This window comes from Lepus europaeus, chromosome 4 (assembly GCF_033115175.1).
Source record: "Lepus europaeus isolate LE1 chromosome 4, mLepTim1.pri, whole genome shotgun sequence".
Taxonomy (NCBI): domain Eukaryota; kingdom Metazoa; phylum Chordata; class Mammalia; order Lagomorpha; family Leporidae; genus Lepus; species Lepus europaeus.
Window position 1 is genome coordinate 56,767,310 of NC_084830.1, and position 18,661 is coordinate 56,785,970.

The 18,661-nt window shown below is 41.1% G+C and overlaps 1 protein-coding gene across 2 annotated transcripts in view; it reads left to right on the plus strand.

Annotated features, from left to right (window-relative positions):
- The first annotated feature begins 3,547 nt into the window (after window positions 1–3,547).
- Window positions 3,548–18,661, plus strand: part of RMDN1 (regulator of microtubule dynamics 1) — a 34,815-nt gene continuing 19,701 nt past the window's right edge. For both annotated transcript variants that reach the window (XM_062188293.1, XM_062188294.1), the window contains exons 1-3: window positions 3,548–3,795; window positions 9,025–9,142; window positions 16,411–16,498. In XM_062188293.1, coding sequence (XP_062044277.1) covers window positions 3,667–3,795; window positions 9,025–9,142; window positions 16,411–16,498 — 335 coding nt within the window. In that variant the 5' untranslated portion in view covers window positions 3,548–3,666. The remainder of the gene's footprint in view (window positions 3,796–9,024; window positions 9,143–16,410; window positions 16,499–18,661) is intronic.

Consider the following 18,661-nt stretch of genomic DNA (forward strand, 5'->3'; position numbering starts at 1 on the left):
CAGGCTAATCCTCCGCCTTGCAGTGCCGGCACACCGGGTTCTAGTCCCGGTTGGGGCACTGGATTCTATCCTGGTTGCCCCTCTTCCAGGCCAGCTCTCTGCTATGGCCCGGGAAGGCAGTAGAGGATGGCCCAAGTGCTTGGGGCCTGCACCGCATGGGAGACCAGGAGAAGCACCTGGCTCCTGGCTTCGGATCAGCGAGATGCGCCGGCCGCAGCGGCCATTGGAGGGTGAACCAACGGTAAAAAGGAAGACCTTTCTCTCTGTCTCTCTCTCTCTCACTATCCACTCTGCCTGTCAAAAAAAAAAAAAAAAAAAAAAAAAAAAAAAAAAAAAAGGTATATTAAGGGAATCAAGAGACCTTTCTCTAAGGAAGTGACATTTATGGTAAGAGCTGAAAGATGAATAGAAATAAACCAGGTAAGGAACAGTTAAGTGGGGGTTAGGGAGTGGGGGAGGAGGTAGCAGAATGGGAGAGATTCCTGACAGGAGGTTTAGCTCTGTCTGGAGATATTTTGAGTTGTCACAGCTGGGTTGAGGTCCCAGGGCTACTTAGCAGGTAAAAGTCAAGGAGGTTGATAAATATATTTCAATGTACAAAATAGTCCCTCACAATGAAGAATTACCTAGTCCAAAATGTCAATAGTAACAAGGCTGAGGAACCGTGCTATAAACCAACAGTACTATAGATTTTGAAAATGCCATGTTTGGGGCTGGCGCCGCGGCTCACTAGGCTAACCCTCCACCTGCGGCGCCGGCACACCGGGTTCTAGTCCCGGTTGGGGCGCCGGATTCTGTCCCGGTTGTCCCTCTTCCAGGCCAGCTCTCTGTTGTGGCCAGGGAGTTCAGTGGAGGATGGCCCAAGTGCTTGGGCCCTGCACCCCATGGGAGACCAGGAGAAGCACCTGGCTCCTGGCTTGGGATCAGCGTGGTGCGCTGGCCACGGCGGCCATTGGAGGATGAACCAACGGCAAAGGAAGACCTTTCTCTCTCTCTCTCTCTCTCTCTCTGTCCACTCTGCCTGTCAAAAAAAAAAAAAAAAAAAAAAAAAAAAAAAAGCCATGTTTGGTGCAACAGTTAAGACGGTTCTTCAGCTGCCTGCATCTCATAGCAAAATGCCTGGGTTCAAGTCCCAGCTCTGTTCCTGATTCCAGCTTCCTGCTAATGTACACTTGGTGAGGCAGCAGTGATGCCTCATCACTGGACTCAAGTACTTGAGGCCTAACATCTATGCTGGAGATCCAGCCTGTGTTCCTGGCTCCTGGCTTTGGCCTGGCCCAGCTCCAGCTGTTTTGGCATGTGAGAGTGAAACAGTGGATGGAAGATCTCTGTTTGCTTCTCTGCCTCTCTGCCTTTAAATAAAATGAAAATAAACATTAAAATTTAAAAAATTGATGTCCCGAAAGACAAAGGCTGAGGTAATGTTACAGATTTAATGAAATTTAAGAAATATAAAAATTAAATGCAACATATAATCCAAATTTGATTTCAGAAAAAGGAAACCAAGGTTGGTATGAAGGAGGGCACTAGGAACTTGGTAAAATTTGTATGTTAAATAATAGTATTTTATCAATTTCAATTTCCTGAAGTTGATAATTACATGAAACTAAATATCTTTTTTTTCTAAGAGTGAAGAGTTATAATACTTGTCACCTACACTCAAAATAGTCAACAGGAGAAAACAATAATAGGAACATGGTATATATATCAAATGGAATATCTATACAGAAAGGATAAAGTCAATGTGAGAAAATACTAACAATGGTTGAATCTGGGTGCATGAGAGTTCCTGCAACTTTTCTAAGTATCTAAATTTTTAAGTAAATATTTAATTAAAAAGTCACTCTAAAATATCCGAAATTAACTTTCAGCTTTATCATGGCATCCAGTAGTACATATTATTTAGCAATACTGAGGCAGTCACCAGTAGAAATATGTAAAAATAGGAGAAAGTAATTACTCCTGAGAAAAAGACTAGAGTTCAGGAAAAATATAAATAGATAACAGTGATGTAATCTTAAAAAGTGATGGCTGATTTAGTGAGAACTGGTGTTGGCAAAAATAATGTAAGAGAAGGAACACTGTGCTTGGAGTCAGAAGACAAAGATTCCAATTTTCTGACAATACTCAAGTCTCTTAGCTGTGTGCTTATAGTAACGATTTTTTTTTAAGCTGCAGTGCCCCAATTTGTAAGCCTGGAATAATTTTTTCACAAGGCAGATGGGAAAATAAAAGCGTATTAATTCTCTACGTGGTACTAAAAGTATCATACACGTGCAACTTAATTTTTTAAATTTAATTAGTGTTTATTTGAAAGTCAGAATTACTCAGCTAGACACGGTAAGAGGTCTTCCATCCACTGGTTTACTCCCCAAATGGCCACAATGGTCAGGGCTGGGCCAGGCAAAGCCAGGAGACAGGGGCTTCATCCTGGTCTCCCTCACGGACGCAAGGGTCCAAGCCCTTGGGCCATCTTTCGCTGCTTTTCCAGGCGCATCAGCAGGGAGCTGGATCAGAAGTCACCATCTGGGATGCTGGAACTGTAGACTGTAGCTTAACCCACTGTGCCACAGTGCTGGCCCCTGCAACTTAATTTTTAAAAACTATAACTAGCTTCCCTGATTGCTCATGAAATTTTTTTTTCATGTAATCCATACAGAAGACATTTCATAACAGCCTGTGTTGTAATCCATATAATAGGTACCTCGTTTGCAGCCAGTCCTGAAGTGGGATTGAAAATCTTTTCATTCCCTGTGAAAGAATCCCACTGTGACGAGAAGTGTATTTTATTTATTTGAAAGATACAGTTACAGAGAGAGGTAGAGACAGAGAGAGGTCTTCCATCCGCTGGTTCACTCCCCAGATGGCCGCAATGGCCGCAGCTGTGCCAATTCGAAGCCAGGAAGAGGACTTGGGCCACCTTCCACTGCTTTCCCAGGCCATAGCAGAGAGCTGGATCGGAAGAGGAGCAGCTGGGACTAGAACCAGCGCCCATATGGGATGCCGGCACTGCAGGCCAGGGATTTAACCCGCTCCACCACAGCGCCGGCCCCAGCAACCACTTCTTAAAAGGTCATTTCCACTAGTGCTGTTCACTTAGCCCCACATCCCTTTTCGCCTCTTCTCAGGCTTCTCTCTCCTGCAGTCTCTCAATCTCTTCCTTTCCCCTCCTCACGTTGAGGAAGTTTAATTCTTCCAAGTATTTATTTCCAAAAAACCTTGCTCTAATGCCAGGTTTCACCCTACGTTTGAAGGGAGACGAGAATTACAAATAGCGAATCTTTTCTCTCCTACATCTATCCTCGGGTCTATTTCTGAGCTCTCAATTCTGTTCTGGTGATCTATCCTTGAGCCAAAGGTGATCTGTCCTAGAGCCAAACCCACGAGAAGACTCCGGGGCGCCGGCGCTCCCTGCCAGCGCCCGGAAGATGGCGACGGAGCGCCGCGGGCCTGGGGCGCAGGCGCGGACCGTCTTCCAAGCCCCACCCACTGGGGTATTTCCCGTCCCCGGCACCGTGCACCGGAAGCCGGAGGGGCAGAAGCGGCGCCGGCTAGGAAGCGAGCGGGCGGGCCTGGGCTTCTTGGGCAGGACCGAGGCGCCTCTAGCGCCGCCGCGTTCCGCAGCGCCGGGGAGGCGCGAAGGGCGGAGCCCGTCAGGTGGTGGTGATGGCGCTGGCCGTGCGACTGTGGCGCTGCCTCCCTTTGGGACGTGGGGCCGCCCTGGGGCCCCGGCTCCTGACCAGGACTTCGGGCTGCCGCGCGCAGCGCAGTCCCTGGCGATTCGGCGGCTCTGAGGTACCTCCGCTGACCCGACTCCCGCTCGCTGGGCTGTGGGCAGGCGGCGGGCTCGCGCCACCTGTGGGAACGTGCATTGAGGCAAGAACTCAGGCCAGGTGCGCCGCCGCGCTCCCCGTGACCGTGGCGGGCCCACCCCCTTCCGCGGGTCTCTGCACGAAACCCGGGGTTGGGTCCGGAAAGGAGAGGGGTAGGTCTCCCGCGAGGAGCTGGCCCCCTTGCGGTGTGAAGAACAGGTGTGCGGAGGACCCCCGCGCCACTGTGAAGTCATTTTCACTTTGAGCAGTGCCAGCTAACAGCCCTTGAGGCTCTCAGAAAAGGTTGTGGTGTGATTTTGAAGATTCCAACGGCTCTAGGTTTTGCTGTTTTAATATTTGAGTTGCTTGTGTAATCTGCCCAGTGATCAGGAAATATACAGGGGTGTTGGTTGGTAGGGTCACTTGTGGCATTTCTATCTTTAGACTCTTCCTGGGCCTCTTTCATTCTAACTGCCTACTCAGTTAAAAAAATTTTTTTTTAAAGATTTATTTATTTCTTTGAAAGAGTTACACACAAAAGAAGAGGCAGAGAGAGAGAGAGAGAAAGAAAAGTCTTCATTCTCTGGTTGACTCCCTAAATGGCCGCAACGGCCGAAGCTGTGCCAATCCCATGCCAGGGGCTTCTTCCAGGTCTTGGACCATCTTCTGCTTTCCCAGGCCATAGCAGAGAGCTGGATCGGAAGTGGAGCAGCTGGGTCTTGAACCGATGCCCTTATGGGATTCTGGCACTGCAGGCAGGCAGTGGCTTTATCTGCTATGCCACAGTGCCAGCCCTGCATGTATTTCTGATTTTTGTCTAAAGGTTATGGGAAACCATTAAAATGTTTTAAGTGCAAGTTATTTAGTCAGATTTGCATTAAAAACTTTATCTTATGTCAAGATGGGCTAGAGTGAAGGCTTGAATCCAGGCAAGGGATCTTTACTTTAGGATAGGTGAGTAATGCGGTAATTTAACCCTTAGTGGTAGCCATGGAAATGGAAATAAGTGTATGCATACCTAAAGTTTCAATGTGGGAGGCTGAACAGGGAAGAGTCAAGGAAGTTTCTAAGGTTTCTGACTAGGGTAGCAGCATGGATGGTAGTGCTCCTTACAGGGGTATGACTAAAGAGATTTGGGGAGTTTTGGGGAAAATGGGTTATATTTTGGACCAGTTAAGGGGAATGTGCTATGACAGTCAAGTTGACGTGGAATAGGCAGTAGTCGTCTGCCTGTTACTTTGAGATCTGGGTAAGAGATACAGATCCAGGGGCCTTTGACATATAGTTTTGTTTGTTTGTTTGTTTTTTGACAGGCAGAGTGGACAGTGAGAGAGAGACAGAGAGAAAGGTCTTCCTTTTGCCGTTGGTTCACCCTCCAGTGGCCACCGCGGCTGGCACACTGCAGCCGGTGCACCGCGCTGAATCGAAGGCAGGAGCCAGGTGCTTCTCCTGGTCTCCCATGGGGTGCAGGGCCCAAGGACTTGGGCCATCCTCCACTGCACTCCCGGGACACAGCAGAGAGCTGGCCTGGAAGAGGGGCAACCGGGTCAGAATCCGGCGCCCCAACCGGGACTAGAACTCAGGGTGCCGGCACCGCAGGCAGAGGATTAGCCTATTGAGCCACGGCGCTGGCTGCCATATAGTTGTAACTGAAGCCATGGTAAATTAAAGTAGTTAATAAATCCAGAAGAAGACCTAGAGTTTATCATGGAAGAATTATAACAGGAGGAGGAGCTGGCAAAATTTTTTAAAATTTATTTGAAAGGCAGAGTTACAGAGAGACAGGCAGATAGAGAGGTCTTCCTTCTGATGGTTCACTCCCCGGATGGCTGCAATGGCCAGAGCTGTGCCAATCCGAAGCCCACGTAGATGCAGAGGTCCAAGGACTTGAGCCATCTTCTTTGCTTTCCCAGGCCATAGCACAGAGCTGGATCGGAAGTGGAGCGGCCGGGACTCAAATCAGCACCCTTGTGGGATGCCAGCACCGCAGGTGGCGGCTTTACCCACTAGACCACAGTGGAGCTGGCAGGATTTTTAAGAGGAAAAGCAGTAGAGGATGGTGACATCCTTTCCATCTAATTATGAGTTTATATATTTTAATTCATTTTGGCTCTAAGGTTGGTACAGTCCACGTTGTAGGAAATGTGTATCTCAGAGTGAGTCTGCTTCTTTTGTTCAACAAATATTTTTGGAGAACTCTTATATGAAAGGTATCGTGTGGGGTGTTGTAGGTACAAAGTGAAATGGCATATTCTCATGGTTTTAGTCTCATAAGTTATCAATGTCTTAGATTGCCACTGCATCCTTTTTTGTAATGCTTATTAATTTTCAAAGAGTGATAGAGAGAGAGGAAGAGAGAGAGAGAGAGAGAGAGAGATCTGCCATCAGCTGATCTATTCTCCAAATGCCTGCAACAACTAAGGCTGGGCCAGGGCAACACCAGCACCCTGCAGTGCCATGTGAGAGTCTCCTACATGCGCAGCAGGGCCTCAAGGCTTGAGCCATCATCTGCTTCTAGGATGCATTAGCAGAAAGCTGGATTGGAAGCAGTGTGGGCTGGATTCCAGCTGGCATTCTGACACGAGATAAAGGCATCCCAAGCTGCTGTACCATGACGCCCACCTTAAGCAGTCTGGTTCTTTTAATTTGTTTTTCAGTCCAGAAACATGATTTTTACTTATTTTCCCAGAGATAAGAAAAAAGTTGCTTCACTTAACCAAATTGGCAAGAGCCAGCTAGTAAATTAATTTATAATGAGAAATATTTATCTCAATCTCTATCAGCTTCCCAGAGGCACCATTTTCTTCCCTATAAGAAAGCTAAGATTTTATTTGTTAGCATTATTTTAGCAGAGAAAGTTGAACACTCTTTCCATCAAATTTCCTAAAGCTGCTGTAGTGTACATAACCTTTTCTACTATTTTATATCCCTGCCAAAATAATAAAAAAGAGATATTTACTGATAAACTCATATTTTCTTTTAAGATTTATTTATTTATTTGAAAGTCAGAGTTAGAGACAGAAGGAGAGGCAGAGAGAAAAAGAGAGGTCTTCCATCCACTGGTTTACTCTCCAATTGGCCACAGTGGCTGGATCTGCGCCAATCCAAAGCCAGGAGCCAGGAGCTTCTTTTGGGTCTCCCATGTGTTTGCTGGCACCCAAGGACTTGGGTCATCTTCTACTGCTTTCCCAGGCCATAGCAGAGAGCTGGATTGGAAGTGGAGCAGCTGGGACTTGACCCGGTGCCCATAAGGGATGCTGGCACTGCAGGTGGTGGCTTTACCTGCTATGCCACAGTGCTGGCCCCCTCATATTGCCCTCTAGGCATCACTACTGCACACACGTACTCTGCCCATATTCCATTGAAAAGTAAGTGCTAAAAATGTGATTATGACAAAATTAGTTTACCACTTTGCTACTGATTTGTTTTTAATCCAGTTGTTTGCCATATCTTGAATATTTATGCTCAAGAAAACAAAGCATTCAGCAAATTGAAATGAGGAACCAATAGAGGGGAAGGAACAGTCATTGAGACAGAGGAATCTCAGGATAGTAGTATTTCAAAAGCAAAATGAGGAGTATTTCTAGAGTAACAAAACAGCAAGTGTTGGAAAAAGGGCATTAGAGAGGAAACTTCTGAGGTTGATGGATATGAATGTCATCTTGATTGTGGTGATGATGGTTTTATAGGTTTATACATACATCTTAAATTGTACACTTTACGTTCAGTTTATTATATGTCAATTATATATCAAGCTGCTTCTAAAAATTAAACATCCATTCATTTTTTTAAGAGTAAGTGATAAATTTTCAAATGGTGTGGATAGATAAAGAAATATGAGAATTCAGAATTGACCATAGGAAATACTGGTGGAACATCTCTCATGTGAAAATCTGAAAATTTTGGAGCACCCACAGGCAAAACTTGGGCACAACAAAAATATGGTAGCCTAAGGTGTAGATGAAATATAAATGAATTTTGTGTTTAGACTTGGGTATATCAAGCTATCTCATGGTATTTATGTAGCTTATTTCAAAATTGTAAAAAATCCGAAACACGTCTAGTCCCAGGCATTTTGGATGAGATATAAAACCCATAGCTACATCCTTGATAGCATTGTCTAGAATACCATCAGTGGAGTTGTGGGTAGAAAAGCATAATTTGTATGGGTTCAAGAGAGAATGTGAAGAGAAGAAGTAGAGATAGCATAGTAAATTTTAAAAAATAATTTTGCAAAAAACAGAAGTTGGTAAGTGAGATTGAAGGAGATGTGGAGTCAAGGGGAAGCTTTATTTTATTTTTTTAAGAATTGGTATAATATAGCTTATTTTCCAACAAGGATAGTATGGCTGGTTTTTATGCTGATGGGAATGAATCAACAGGAAGGGGAAAATGATGCTATGTTAGAAAGAAAAATTGTGTAGAAATGGAAGAGTTTTTGAAATGGTACCCATATTTCTTCCTTTGACATTCATCTCAAAAATCTGGCCATAATTGTGAAAACTAACTTCCAAATCTGTTTGGATATATTCTTTATTTTATTTATCATTTACTTAGAAACCACAAGTTTTATGGGTGACTTTTGAAGATACCATCACTTAAAGCTGTGTACATTTTAAAATCCAATTATTGTTTGATAAGCAGAGAAAGACAAGGGATCTCCCATCTACTGAATCTCTCCCTAAATGGCCACAACAGCCAGGCTGTACCATGATGAAGCCAGAAGTCTGGGTCGCCACATGGGTGGCAGGAATCCAGATGCTTGGGCCATCATCTTCTGCCTCCCAGAATGCACACCAGCATGCAGCTGCACTGGAAGCAAGAACCAGGGCTCAAAACCAGGCACTCTGATATGAGATGTAGTGATCCCAGGCAGTGACCCAACTGCTATGCCAAATGCCTGCTCCTGTTGCATACAGTTTACAATATTCATGCCTCCACAAATAAATTGTAGTTCTTCCAATCCAGCACTTATTAGCGTGATGCTGATGATTTTTAGATGAATTACCACTTCCTCCTACATGGTATCTTTTTCTTACAAAGGTATATAATTTTAAAGAGGGATTTGCTGAAGTAGTAATTTTTGAGCTTCTAGTATTCTAATGATTGATTGCTTTGAGAGTGGGGGAAAAAGTTGATGTAATTTTTGTTTGGAGTACCAGTTTATGCAAATTATCTAAGTTTGATTATTCTAATTATATTGTTTCCATAGGTGTTGGCACATCCAGGACCTTTAAAAAGAGGCCTTTTCTTCTCAGCCTTGTCTTACTTGGGTTTTGAAACTTACCAACTCATTTCTCAGACTGCTGTGGTTCATGCCACAGCTAAAGGTAAACCTAAATTAAATATCTGGAATACTTATTTTGTAAATTATCTTGTTTTAATCCTATAGTTATCTTAAACTGATATAGAAATTAAGATTGTTGTGGTTTATTTCTTTTTGTTTTTTTTTTAATTTTTCACTGTACTTATTAGTCTACTTGGGTATATAAATATGTATACATACACACGCTAAATATAAATGCACATATGTATAGTTCTTTCTGGAAACAGACTGCTTCAATGATAAAATAAGCCATCACTTCTTTAAATTTTGTAGGACTCATGAGCTAAGAATGTTTTACCTTTTTTTTTTTTAAAGAGTTAAGATTGTGGGATTGTAGGTTTAAAAAAAGAAAGAATTGCCACAGAGACTATGTGTGGTCCACAAAGCCTAAAATATTTACTTTATGGATCTTTACAGAAAAAGTTTGTTTTATAGAAAAATTCTGCTTTATAATGACAGAATAATGATTTTATTTCTCTTTAATAAATTGAAGAAAAAGCTCTAGTACTTTGAGATAGAAGTTTTTTATTTACAGACGGAATGTAGCTTATCAATTGTTGAAAACTTAAAAAATTCCATTAGATTTTTATTTGGCCTAATACAGATAGGTAAATAATGTTAAGACATGCCAATTTAAAAAAAAAAAAAACATTGAATTTAATTAAACCAGTTGTCCGTATAGACAGAATCAAAATTTCAATATATTATAGAAGTACCATTTATTTAAAGATTTATTTATTTGAGGGGTAGAGTTACAGAGAGAGAGAAAGACAGAGAGAAAGGTCTTCTATCTGCTAGTTAACTCCCAAAATGGCTGCAATGGCTGGAGCTGTGCCGATCTGGAGCCAGGAGCCAGGATCTTGTTCCGGGTCTCCCACATGGCTACAGGGGCCCAAGGACTTGGGCCATCTTCTACTGCTTTCCCAGATCTTAGCAGACATCTGGATCGGAAGAGGAGCAACCAGGACTTTAACCGGCACCCCTATGGGATGGCAACACTGCAGGTGGCGGTTTTACCCGCTGTACCACAGTGCCAGTCCCTGAAATACCACTTTAATTTGTGGGTTAATCCTTATAGATTTTCACAGTCCTTTTTCATCATAAAGAAGTTGATTGTGGAAAAAGTAGATATTTGATTTTGAATAGGTGGTCTTTAAAGTTTTGATAGAAGAATTTGAGAATAATGCCAAAAAATTACTACCTACATACTGATTTCTTTTTTACACAGCTATCTTGTCTTTTAATAATGCACATAATTGAAAACTGTTATGCTTTTCATTTTTGAGGTCGTATTGTTTTCACGAAGGACAAAGCAGTTTTGTTACTGGCTCAATGACATATTCTGGAAAATAGTTACATTAATTATCTTTTTAAAACTCCCTAGACTTTTCATCATAATTTTAATTTTCACAGTTTTATTACCACATTATAGTGTGAATTTTTGAAAAGAAGCTCAAAAAGTTAAACTTTCTTTTTTTTTAAAAAAGATTTATTTATTTACTTGAAAGTCATAGTTACACAGAGAGGAAAGGCAGAGAGAGAGAGAGAGAGGGAGGTCTTCCATCTGCTGGTTCACTCTCCAGTTGGCCACAACAGCCAGAGCTGCACCAATCCAAAGCCAGGAGCCAGGAGCTTCTTATGGGTCTCCCACGTAGGTGCTAGAGCCCAAAGACTTGGGCCATCTTCTACTGCTTTCCCAGGCCATAGCAGAGAGCTGGATTGGAAGTGGAGCAGCTGGGTCTTGAACTGGCATTCATGTGGGAAGCCAGCACTGCAGGCAGTGGCTTTACCCGCTATACCACAGCACCAGCCCCCGAAGTTAAACTGTAAAATCAGTGTCATAGTTTAAGACCTTTATCTTTTTATGTCTCTTTTGCATCTATCATTCATAGTTTCAGTGTGCTTTTAGTACTTTACAGAAAAGGTCACAAGATTTTACACTTTCCTAAGTGTTGGAAATGGGAGTACTTCATAGTGATGTGGATTTCAGATTTCAATTTATGCATGTGGGAGAAGTATACTCAAAAGTGGAGTTACTGGAATCAATGATAGTCCTATTTTTAGCCTTTGAGGAAAATCCATCCTGTTTTACATATGACTATAGCTTTAGTTTCTTTGTTTTGTTTTTAAAGATATATATGGTGCTGGCATTGTAGTGGTGGCTTAACGCAGTGTGCCATGACTCCCATCTAGCTTTAGTTTCTTAAACCAAACAAACAAAACCCCTCACTTTATGGGTGGTTGAATGAGGTAGTCCATATAGTTTGTGAGCTTACAGCCCATAGCACTTGAAAAAACATTGATAAAATAGAGAAACAATTTTTTATTTAGAAAATGGCACACATTTCTACAAAAATATAACTATTGCTTCTGAGAAATTTTGCTTTGTTATATATCTCTCTTCTATTTGCTGTATGTTTTATGAATTGGTCTTCAGGTTTCATTCATTAAAACTTCTACCTCATATCTCTTTAGATTTGCTTCATGTTCATTGAAACCAGTTCAAAAGCTTTTTCCTCTTGTAATTGCTGGGACTAAATTGCATTCTGAAATAGCAGTTTTTAAAAATTTAATTAAAGTTTTAAAAGCACGTATGTTACTGACTTTCCAACTGAATGGTAATATAGGATTGTTTAGCTAGTACTATGCCTATATTGACTACAAGGTGGTACCAGATGCACACTTGTTAACAGTAACTAAAGGAACAGTAGGAATTATTTTATTATTTCTTTCAAATCGACAATATTAACCCCCCTTAAAAAAACAGATACTCTGCTGGCACCATGGCTCACTAGGCTAATCCTCCACCTATGGTGCCAGCACCCTGGGTTCTAGTCCCGGTTGGGGCGCTGGTTCTGTCCTGGTTGCTCTTCTTCCAGTCCAGCTCTCTGCTGTGGCCTGGGAGTGCAGTGGAGGATGGCCCAAGTGCTTGGGCCCTGCACCCCATGGGAGACCAGGAGGAAGCACCTGGCTCCTGGCTTTTGGATCAGCACAGAGCGCCGGTTGTAGCGGCCACTTGTGGGATGAACCAACGGAAAAGGAAGACCTTTCTCTCTGTCTCTCTCTCACAGTCTAACTCTGCCTATCCAAAAACAAACAAACAACAACAACAAAAAAAAAACCCAGATATTCTAATCCATTCACAGTACTGTTGTGTTGTATGTGAAAGTTCCCTTGTGTAATTGTGTAATGCTTAAAAGATTAGTTAATTGGATATGCCCAACTTGCAAAAAAGGATCATAAATCACTGCAGTTGTCTTGCTTTTCATATACTTCTTTAAAAATTCCTCTATTGATAAACCTGCAAAATGAGATCAGTGCTTCGTCATTTATATTCATTTATATTACTTAAGGGCATCTCTGAGGGTGCCACTTTTAGTATTGCTAAATAGTAATTCTATTGTGAAAGATTTGCCTTGTTTTGATGATGTTGCTACTTAGAGCCTTGGATCTAGATACTGAGATCTTTCTAGTTTTTAAATCTTCTATAAAAAAAACTTAAGAAATGAGGAATTGTGCTTGTTAGAGGAATATCTAAGGAGTATTTTATTTTTGTCCTGATACCTCTCACATGGCTAGAGTACAATTAAAAAAAGAAATACTAGGGGCCAGCATTGTGACATAGCAGGTAAAGCCACTGCATTCGACACTGGCGTCCTATACATGTGTGTCAGTTTGTGTCCTGGCTGCCCTGCTTCCAATCCAGCTCCCTGCTGATGGCACGAGGGAAAGCAGTGGGAGATGGCCCAAGTGCCACCCACGTGAGAGACCTGGAAGAAGCTCCTGGCTCCTAGGTTCAGCTTGGCCCAGCCCTGGCTGAAGTAGCCATCTGGGGTGTGAAACAGCAAACAGCAGGTGGAAGATTCTTTCTCTTTCTCTCTCTTTCTCTTTCTCTGCCTCTCTGTAACTCTTTCAAATAAGTAAATAAATTAAAAAAAAAGAAAAAGAAAAGAGAAATACTAGAAAACCAAATGAATACATATGCAGTTTATTACATCATTGACATTTCTTTCTTTAAAAAAACTATTAAGAATTATCATCTAATGCATATTCATTTGAGACTAAGTTTAAGATGTCACTGTACTGTTGCAGGTTAATTGACATTTCAGCTGTCTTAGGAAAAACTACTCATTGCTTAAGTTGAAACTATTCATTTTAAAACTTTCATCCATTTTATAGAGTATATCTATCTCTTTTTGTCAGTAACAGCTTATTTTGAAAATATTTTCAGGAAAGTACAGAGCATTAAGTAAAACGTCAGCTGATCCGCAGATACGTGGAGTAGTCTACATGCTCCCACCTAGGGCCAATCTGAGTCTGTAGTACTTTAGTAAGTGTAATTTTTCTTATAAATTATACATTGTATGATTTATAAAATTTAAAATCAGGCAAATAAATTACCTATCTATATACACATACATGTACACACAGCCTGGGATGCCATATAGAACTATACTGTAGAATAAAGATATTAGAGCTCAGTAATTTGAGATGTTACAAAATAATATACACGACAAAGCTTATTCACTAAATTTCTACAGTTTTCTTTTAATTGCTTGGGTGATGAGAAGTAGAATTCCTGTTTTGAGCAATAATCAGTTATAGGGAGTCAGATTATTTGAATAAAATTAACTTTGATACTTAGAATACCCATTTAAATAAGCCAGATAACCATATTTCATTACTGTTGTGTTAGTTTTCTGTCAGTGCTGTAAAATACTTAAGGACTTGAAGCAGTACAGACTTGTTAACAGTTCTGTAGTTCAGAGGTCCAAAATGGGTCTCAGTGGCTAAAATCAAAGTGTTGATAGGGCTGCTAGGGACCTTCCAAGGTCCTGGAGGAGAATCCTGTCCCTTAATTTTCTCATCTTCTAGATGAGCTTTCCACATTCCTTGGCTGAATGTTCCCTTACTGTATATTCAGAGCCAGCTGTCTCATCCTTCTGACCTTGTTTCCATTGTCATATCTTCTTGTCTGACTTTTCTTCCTTTCTCTTCCTCTTTTAAGGACCTTTGCATTTACATTGGGCCTTGGATAATCCAGGATAATTTCCTATGGACATCTTTGGGGGCCATTATTCTACCTATCACAAATATCAGCTAATGATGCTAAAGTTATTACTTATTCTTTATAAGAATCTTTGGGCTGTTGAAATGAAGACTTCTGAGAATCAGCCAAAACACAAAATTTTCATGTAAAAATATAACATAGAATTGCATGGAAGCAATCTTTAGAAAGTTAACCAACCATTTGAAAATTATTAAATTCCACAGTGCCTAAACAGATTGAAGTTAGGATTATTGAGGGGAAAAAAACTCGTTATTTTAGTTTTTTTGCTACTGTCATTTTTTGTCCATTAATATGTTTGCATGATTATGTTAAAAAATATTTCACATAAATTATCATGTCATAGATATCATAGATTTTTTGCTGGCCTAGATTTAAATTTTTTTTTTTTTAAGATTTACTTATTTATTTGGAAGTTACTGAGAGGCAGAGGCAGGGAAAGAGAGGTCTTCCATCTGCTTATTCACTCCCCAAATGGCTGTAGTAGCAGGAGCTGGGCCGATCCAAAACCAGGAGCCAGGAGCTTCTTCGGGGTCTCCCATGCAGATGCAGGGGCCTGAGGACTTGAACCATCTTTTACTGCTTTCCCAGGCCGTAGCACAGAGATGGATTGGAAGTGGAGAAGCTGGGACTCGAACCAGCACCCATATGGGATGCAGGCACTGCAGGCAGTGGCTTTACCTGCTATGCCACAGCGCCGACCCCTAGATTTTAATTTTTTAAAAGCTTCAAACGGGCCAGCATGGTGGTATATTGGATTAAGCCTCTGCCTGTGATGCCAGCATCCCATGTGGCTGCTGTTTTGAGTCTAGCTATTCTACTGGCAATCCAGCTCTATGGTCATGCACTTAGGAAAGCAGCTGAAGGTGGCATAGTGCTTGGGCCCCTGCCACCCATGTGGGAGACCCAGATGGAATTCCAGGCCTCTGGCTTCAGCCTGGTCCAGCCCCCACCAGTCAAGCCATTTGGGGATTGATTGATCCAACAGATGAAAGATGACTTGCTCTCTCACTCTCTGTGTGTTTCTCTGTCTCTCCCTCTCTCTGTAACTCCGCATTTCAAATAAATACATATTTTTAAAAATTATTAAAAAATTGGGGCCAGTGTTCGTGGCATTGTGGGTTAAGGCTGCTGTCTGCAGTGCTGGCGTCCTATATGGATACATTTAAGTCCCAGCTGCTCTACTTCTGATCTAGCTCTCTGCTAATGTGCCTGGGAAAGCAGTGAAAGATGGCCCAAGTGCTTGGGCTCCTATACCCAAGTGAGACCTGGTTGAAGCTCCTGGCTCCTGACTGTGGATGGGTGCAGCTCCCAATGTTGCAGCCATTTGGGCAGTGAACCAGCGGATGGAAGATTTTTCTGTCTTCTTCCTCTCTCTAATTCTACCTTTCAAATAAATAAGTCTTAAAAAATTATTTAAAAATTTAAAAAATAAAAAACTTAAATAAACTGATAAATAATAAAGAAACTAAACATTGCAGTGTTGGCTTGTAAGTAGGATTAAGTAGTCAAATACAGATGACAAAATTGTGTGTGTTCCTAAGTAGCAATTGGGATTTTCTGAAATTGAAACTTGTTTTTCAGTAAGTAGTAAGGCTTTTCTTTATGGTATTATACTTCTAATAAGGCTTGTGTATTTTGTAGTCACATATGTACTAGTTGTGAGTTGACTGGAATGTAATACCAATGAGATTCCAGTGTTATTGACTTCCTCTCAGTTCTTGATGACAGTTCACATTTTTCCTTAACAATGTCTGTGTATATGTTAGGTCATATGGGAATCTAGTAAAACAATGTTTCATTCCACATTTAGTGCTGCAAGTGATAAGTTACATCGTCATTTGTATAATGGATGATACATAACAGCACCACAATAAAGATTTTGTCTGCCTAGTGGGTATATAGACCAAAATTTCTCACAGAAAAACACTTTTTTTCATTAAAAAAGAATCTATCATATTTCCTCAGGATCAGAATAAGTTTTCTAATTTTTAGTTTTCAATAAATCACTTATTACCATAGCTTTGTATTTGTTTTTACTATACTTTCATCTAGATTCCTCAGAATCTTACAGAATTTTACAGGTGATTTTTCTATCTTATTTCATTTGTTTATATATAAAAGTGTTTATGTTTCTTAGAAGTATTGCCACCTGACTTGGGAAAACCAATTTTACTGCCTTTTTTCTCTCATAATCTTTGAAGTTGAAGAAGTTCTTGAACAAGCAGACTACCTGTATGAAAGTGGAGAAACAGAGAAACTTTATCAGTTGCTAACTCAATACAAGGAAAGGTAGGCAAAGTGGTATAGATATGGCTTTATAGTTTCTTGAAAATTTTTGTGTTGTTAATGATTAAAGTCATCCTTAATCCCTGAAATTTTTGTAATGGATTATTTCACTTTTTATTTCAAAATACTGTTTCTTAGCATTTAAGTTATAGTATACAGTTTCTTTTTTACATTAAAAACTGAAAATTGTTACTTGTATTACTGGTTTAGAAAAAAGTGGTTCTTATTCATTCTAATGGAATGTTGAAACTTCTTTCCCATTTTTCAATCTTGCTTGTTTTTTTTAATTCTTTTTTATTTGACAGGTAGAGTTACAGACAGTGAGAGACAGAAAGGTCTTCCTTCTGTTGGTTCACTCCCCTAATGGCTGCTAGGGCGCTGCGCCGATCCAAAGCCTCCCGGTCTCCCATGCAGGTGCAGGGACCCAAGCACTTGGGCTATCCTCCACTGCCTTCCCAGAGAGCTGGACTGGAAGAGGAGCAGGCGGGACTAGTACCAGGTGCCCCAACTGGGACTAGAACCCGGGGTGCCGGTGCCATAGGCAGAGGATTAGCCAAGTGAGCCACAGCGCTGGCCCTTAGTTTTGCTTGGTTTCATACAAGAAGTCGTCGAATATGTTTACCCTATCTATCTATATTGTATATGTATCTGTCTTTTTAAAGTAATTTCTTATTGGTGTAAGATTTAAATGAATTCCCTAGGATTTAGAATGATTGTATATCCCATTAAGTGTATATCACTTTAGAGGACCAATCTTTCAGAGAAACCAGAAATACCTTCTTTTTCTACTTTTAGTATTGGACTGTATGTTTAGTCTAGCATAATCAATATTTACTCACTTTTCTTGGAGGATAGGGGTGGAGGGAAACTCAACCCTTGGCATGTGTCAAATAAGGCTAAGTTTCATTTCCAGATCACTAATTCAGCTCATCTCCTAAACTAAAAATAATAGGTCATTTTCAGCTAACTTTCTTAGATTCCTGAAGTCAAGTTTTCCCTCAAGATCCATCAATTTCTCTTCATAGATATCTAAAAGATAGTCTTGCCTTCTGCATTTTTCCCTTTAGTAACTTGAGATGGCTGGTTTGACATTGTATAGTCATTTCAGTGATAAATTGAATAACAAATATGTTATCACTATCTTTGGATTCAAAATTTTATTGTTTTTGTAAAAAAAAGGTTTAAACACAAACATTTTATAAAACTGAATGCAAAATTTTAAAAATATTTCTGTTAATTGTGGTTACTAATTTATTGACCATTTCTTATTTTCTATAGTTAGATTGAAGTAACAGTTCTTCCAGGAGTCTAGTGCTCTTACTCGAAATAAACCATGCATCATGTCATGTCATTTACACATAGGATTTTCTTTTAGATTGCGTTATATTCGTTCATCCATTCATTAACAGATATTTGTCACATACCTATTCTGTGCCAGGTGCCGTAGTTTGGATAATTTTGTTTGTTTAGGATATGACCTTGTTATAAAGTTTATGTATTTAATGGTACTGTATAAACCAGTTAGTGAGTTGTATGAAGCACAGTGCTAGGGAGGGCAGACTTTTTTTTCCTATGATTGATTTGTTTATTTGAAAGAAAAAAGAAGAGACAGAAAAGAAGAGACAGATCTTCCATCTGCTCATTCACTTTCCAAATGGCTGCAATGGCTGGCACTAGGCCAGACCGAAGCCAGGAGCCTCTTCCAGGTCTCCCACGTGGGTGCAGGGGGACCAAGTACTTGGGCCATCTTCCACTGCTTTTCCAGGCACATTAGCAGAGAGCTGGATCAGAAGTGGAGCAGCTGGGATTCTAACCGGCGCCTGTATGGGATGCCGGCGCTACAGGCCTTGGCTTAATCTGCTGCACCACAGTGCTGGCCCCAGGAGGTCAAACTTTATGTTATATATTGAATTGTATGGAGCAAGCATTTATTCAAGTACATATTTTCTTTCTTTTTTTTTTTTTTTTAATTTTTGACAGGCAGAGTGGACAGTGAGAGAGAGAGAGAGACAGAGAGAAAGGTCTTCCTTTGCTGTTGGTTCACCCTCCAATGGCCGCTGCAGCCGGCGCGCTGCGGCCAGCGCACCGTGCTGAACCGAAGGCAGGAGCCAGGTGCTTCTCCTGGTCTCCCGTGGGGTGCAGGGCCCAAGGACTTGGGCCATCCTC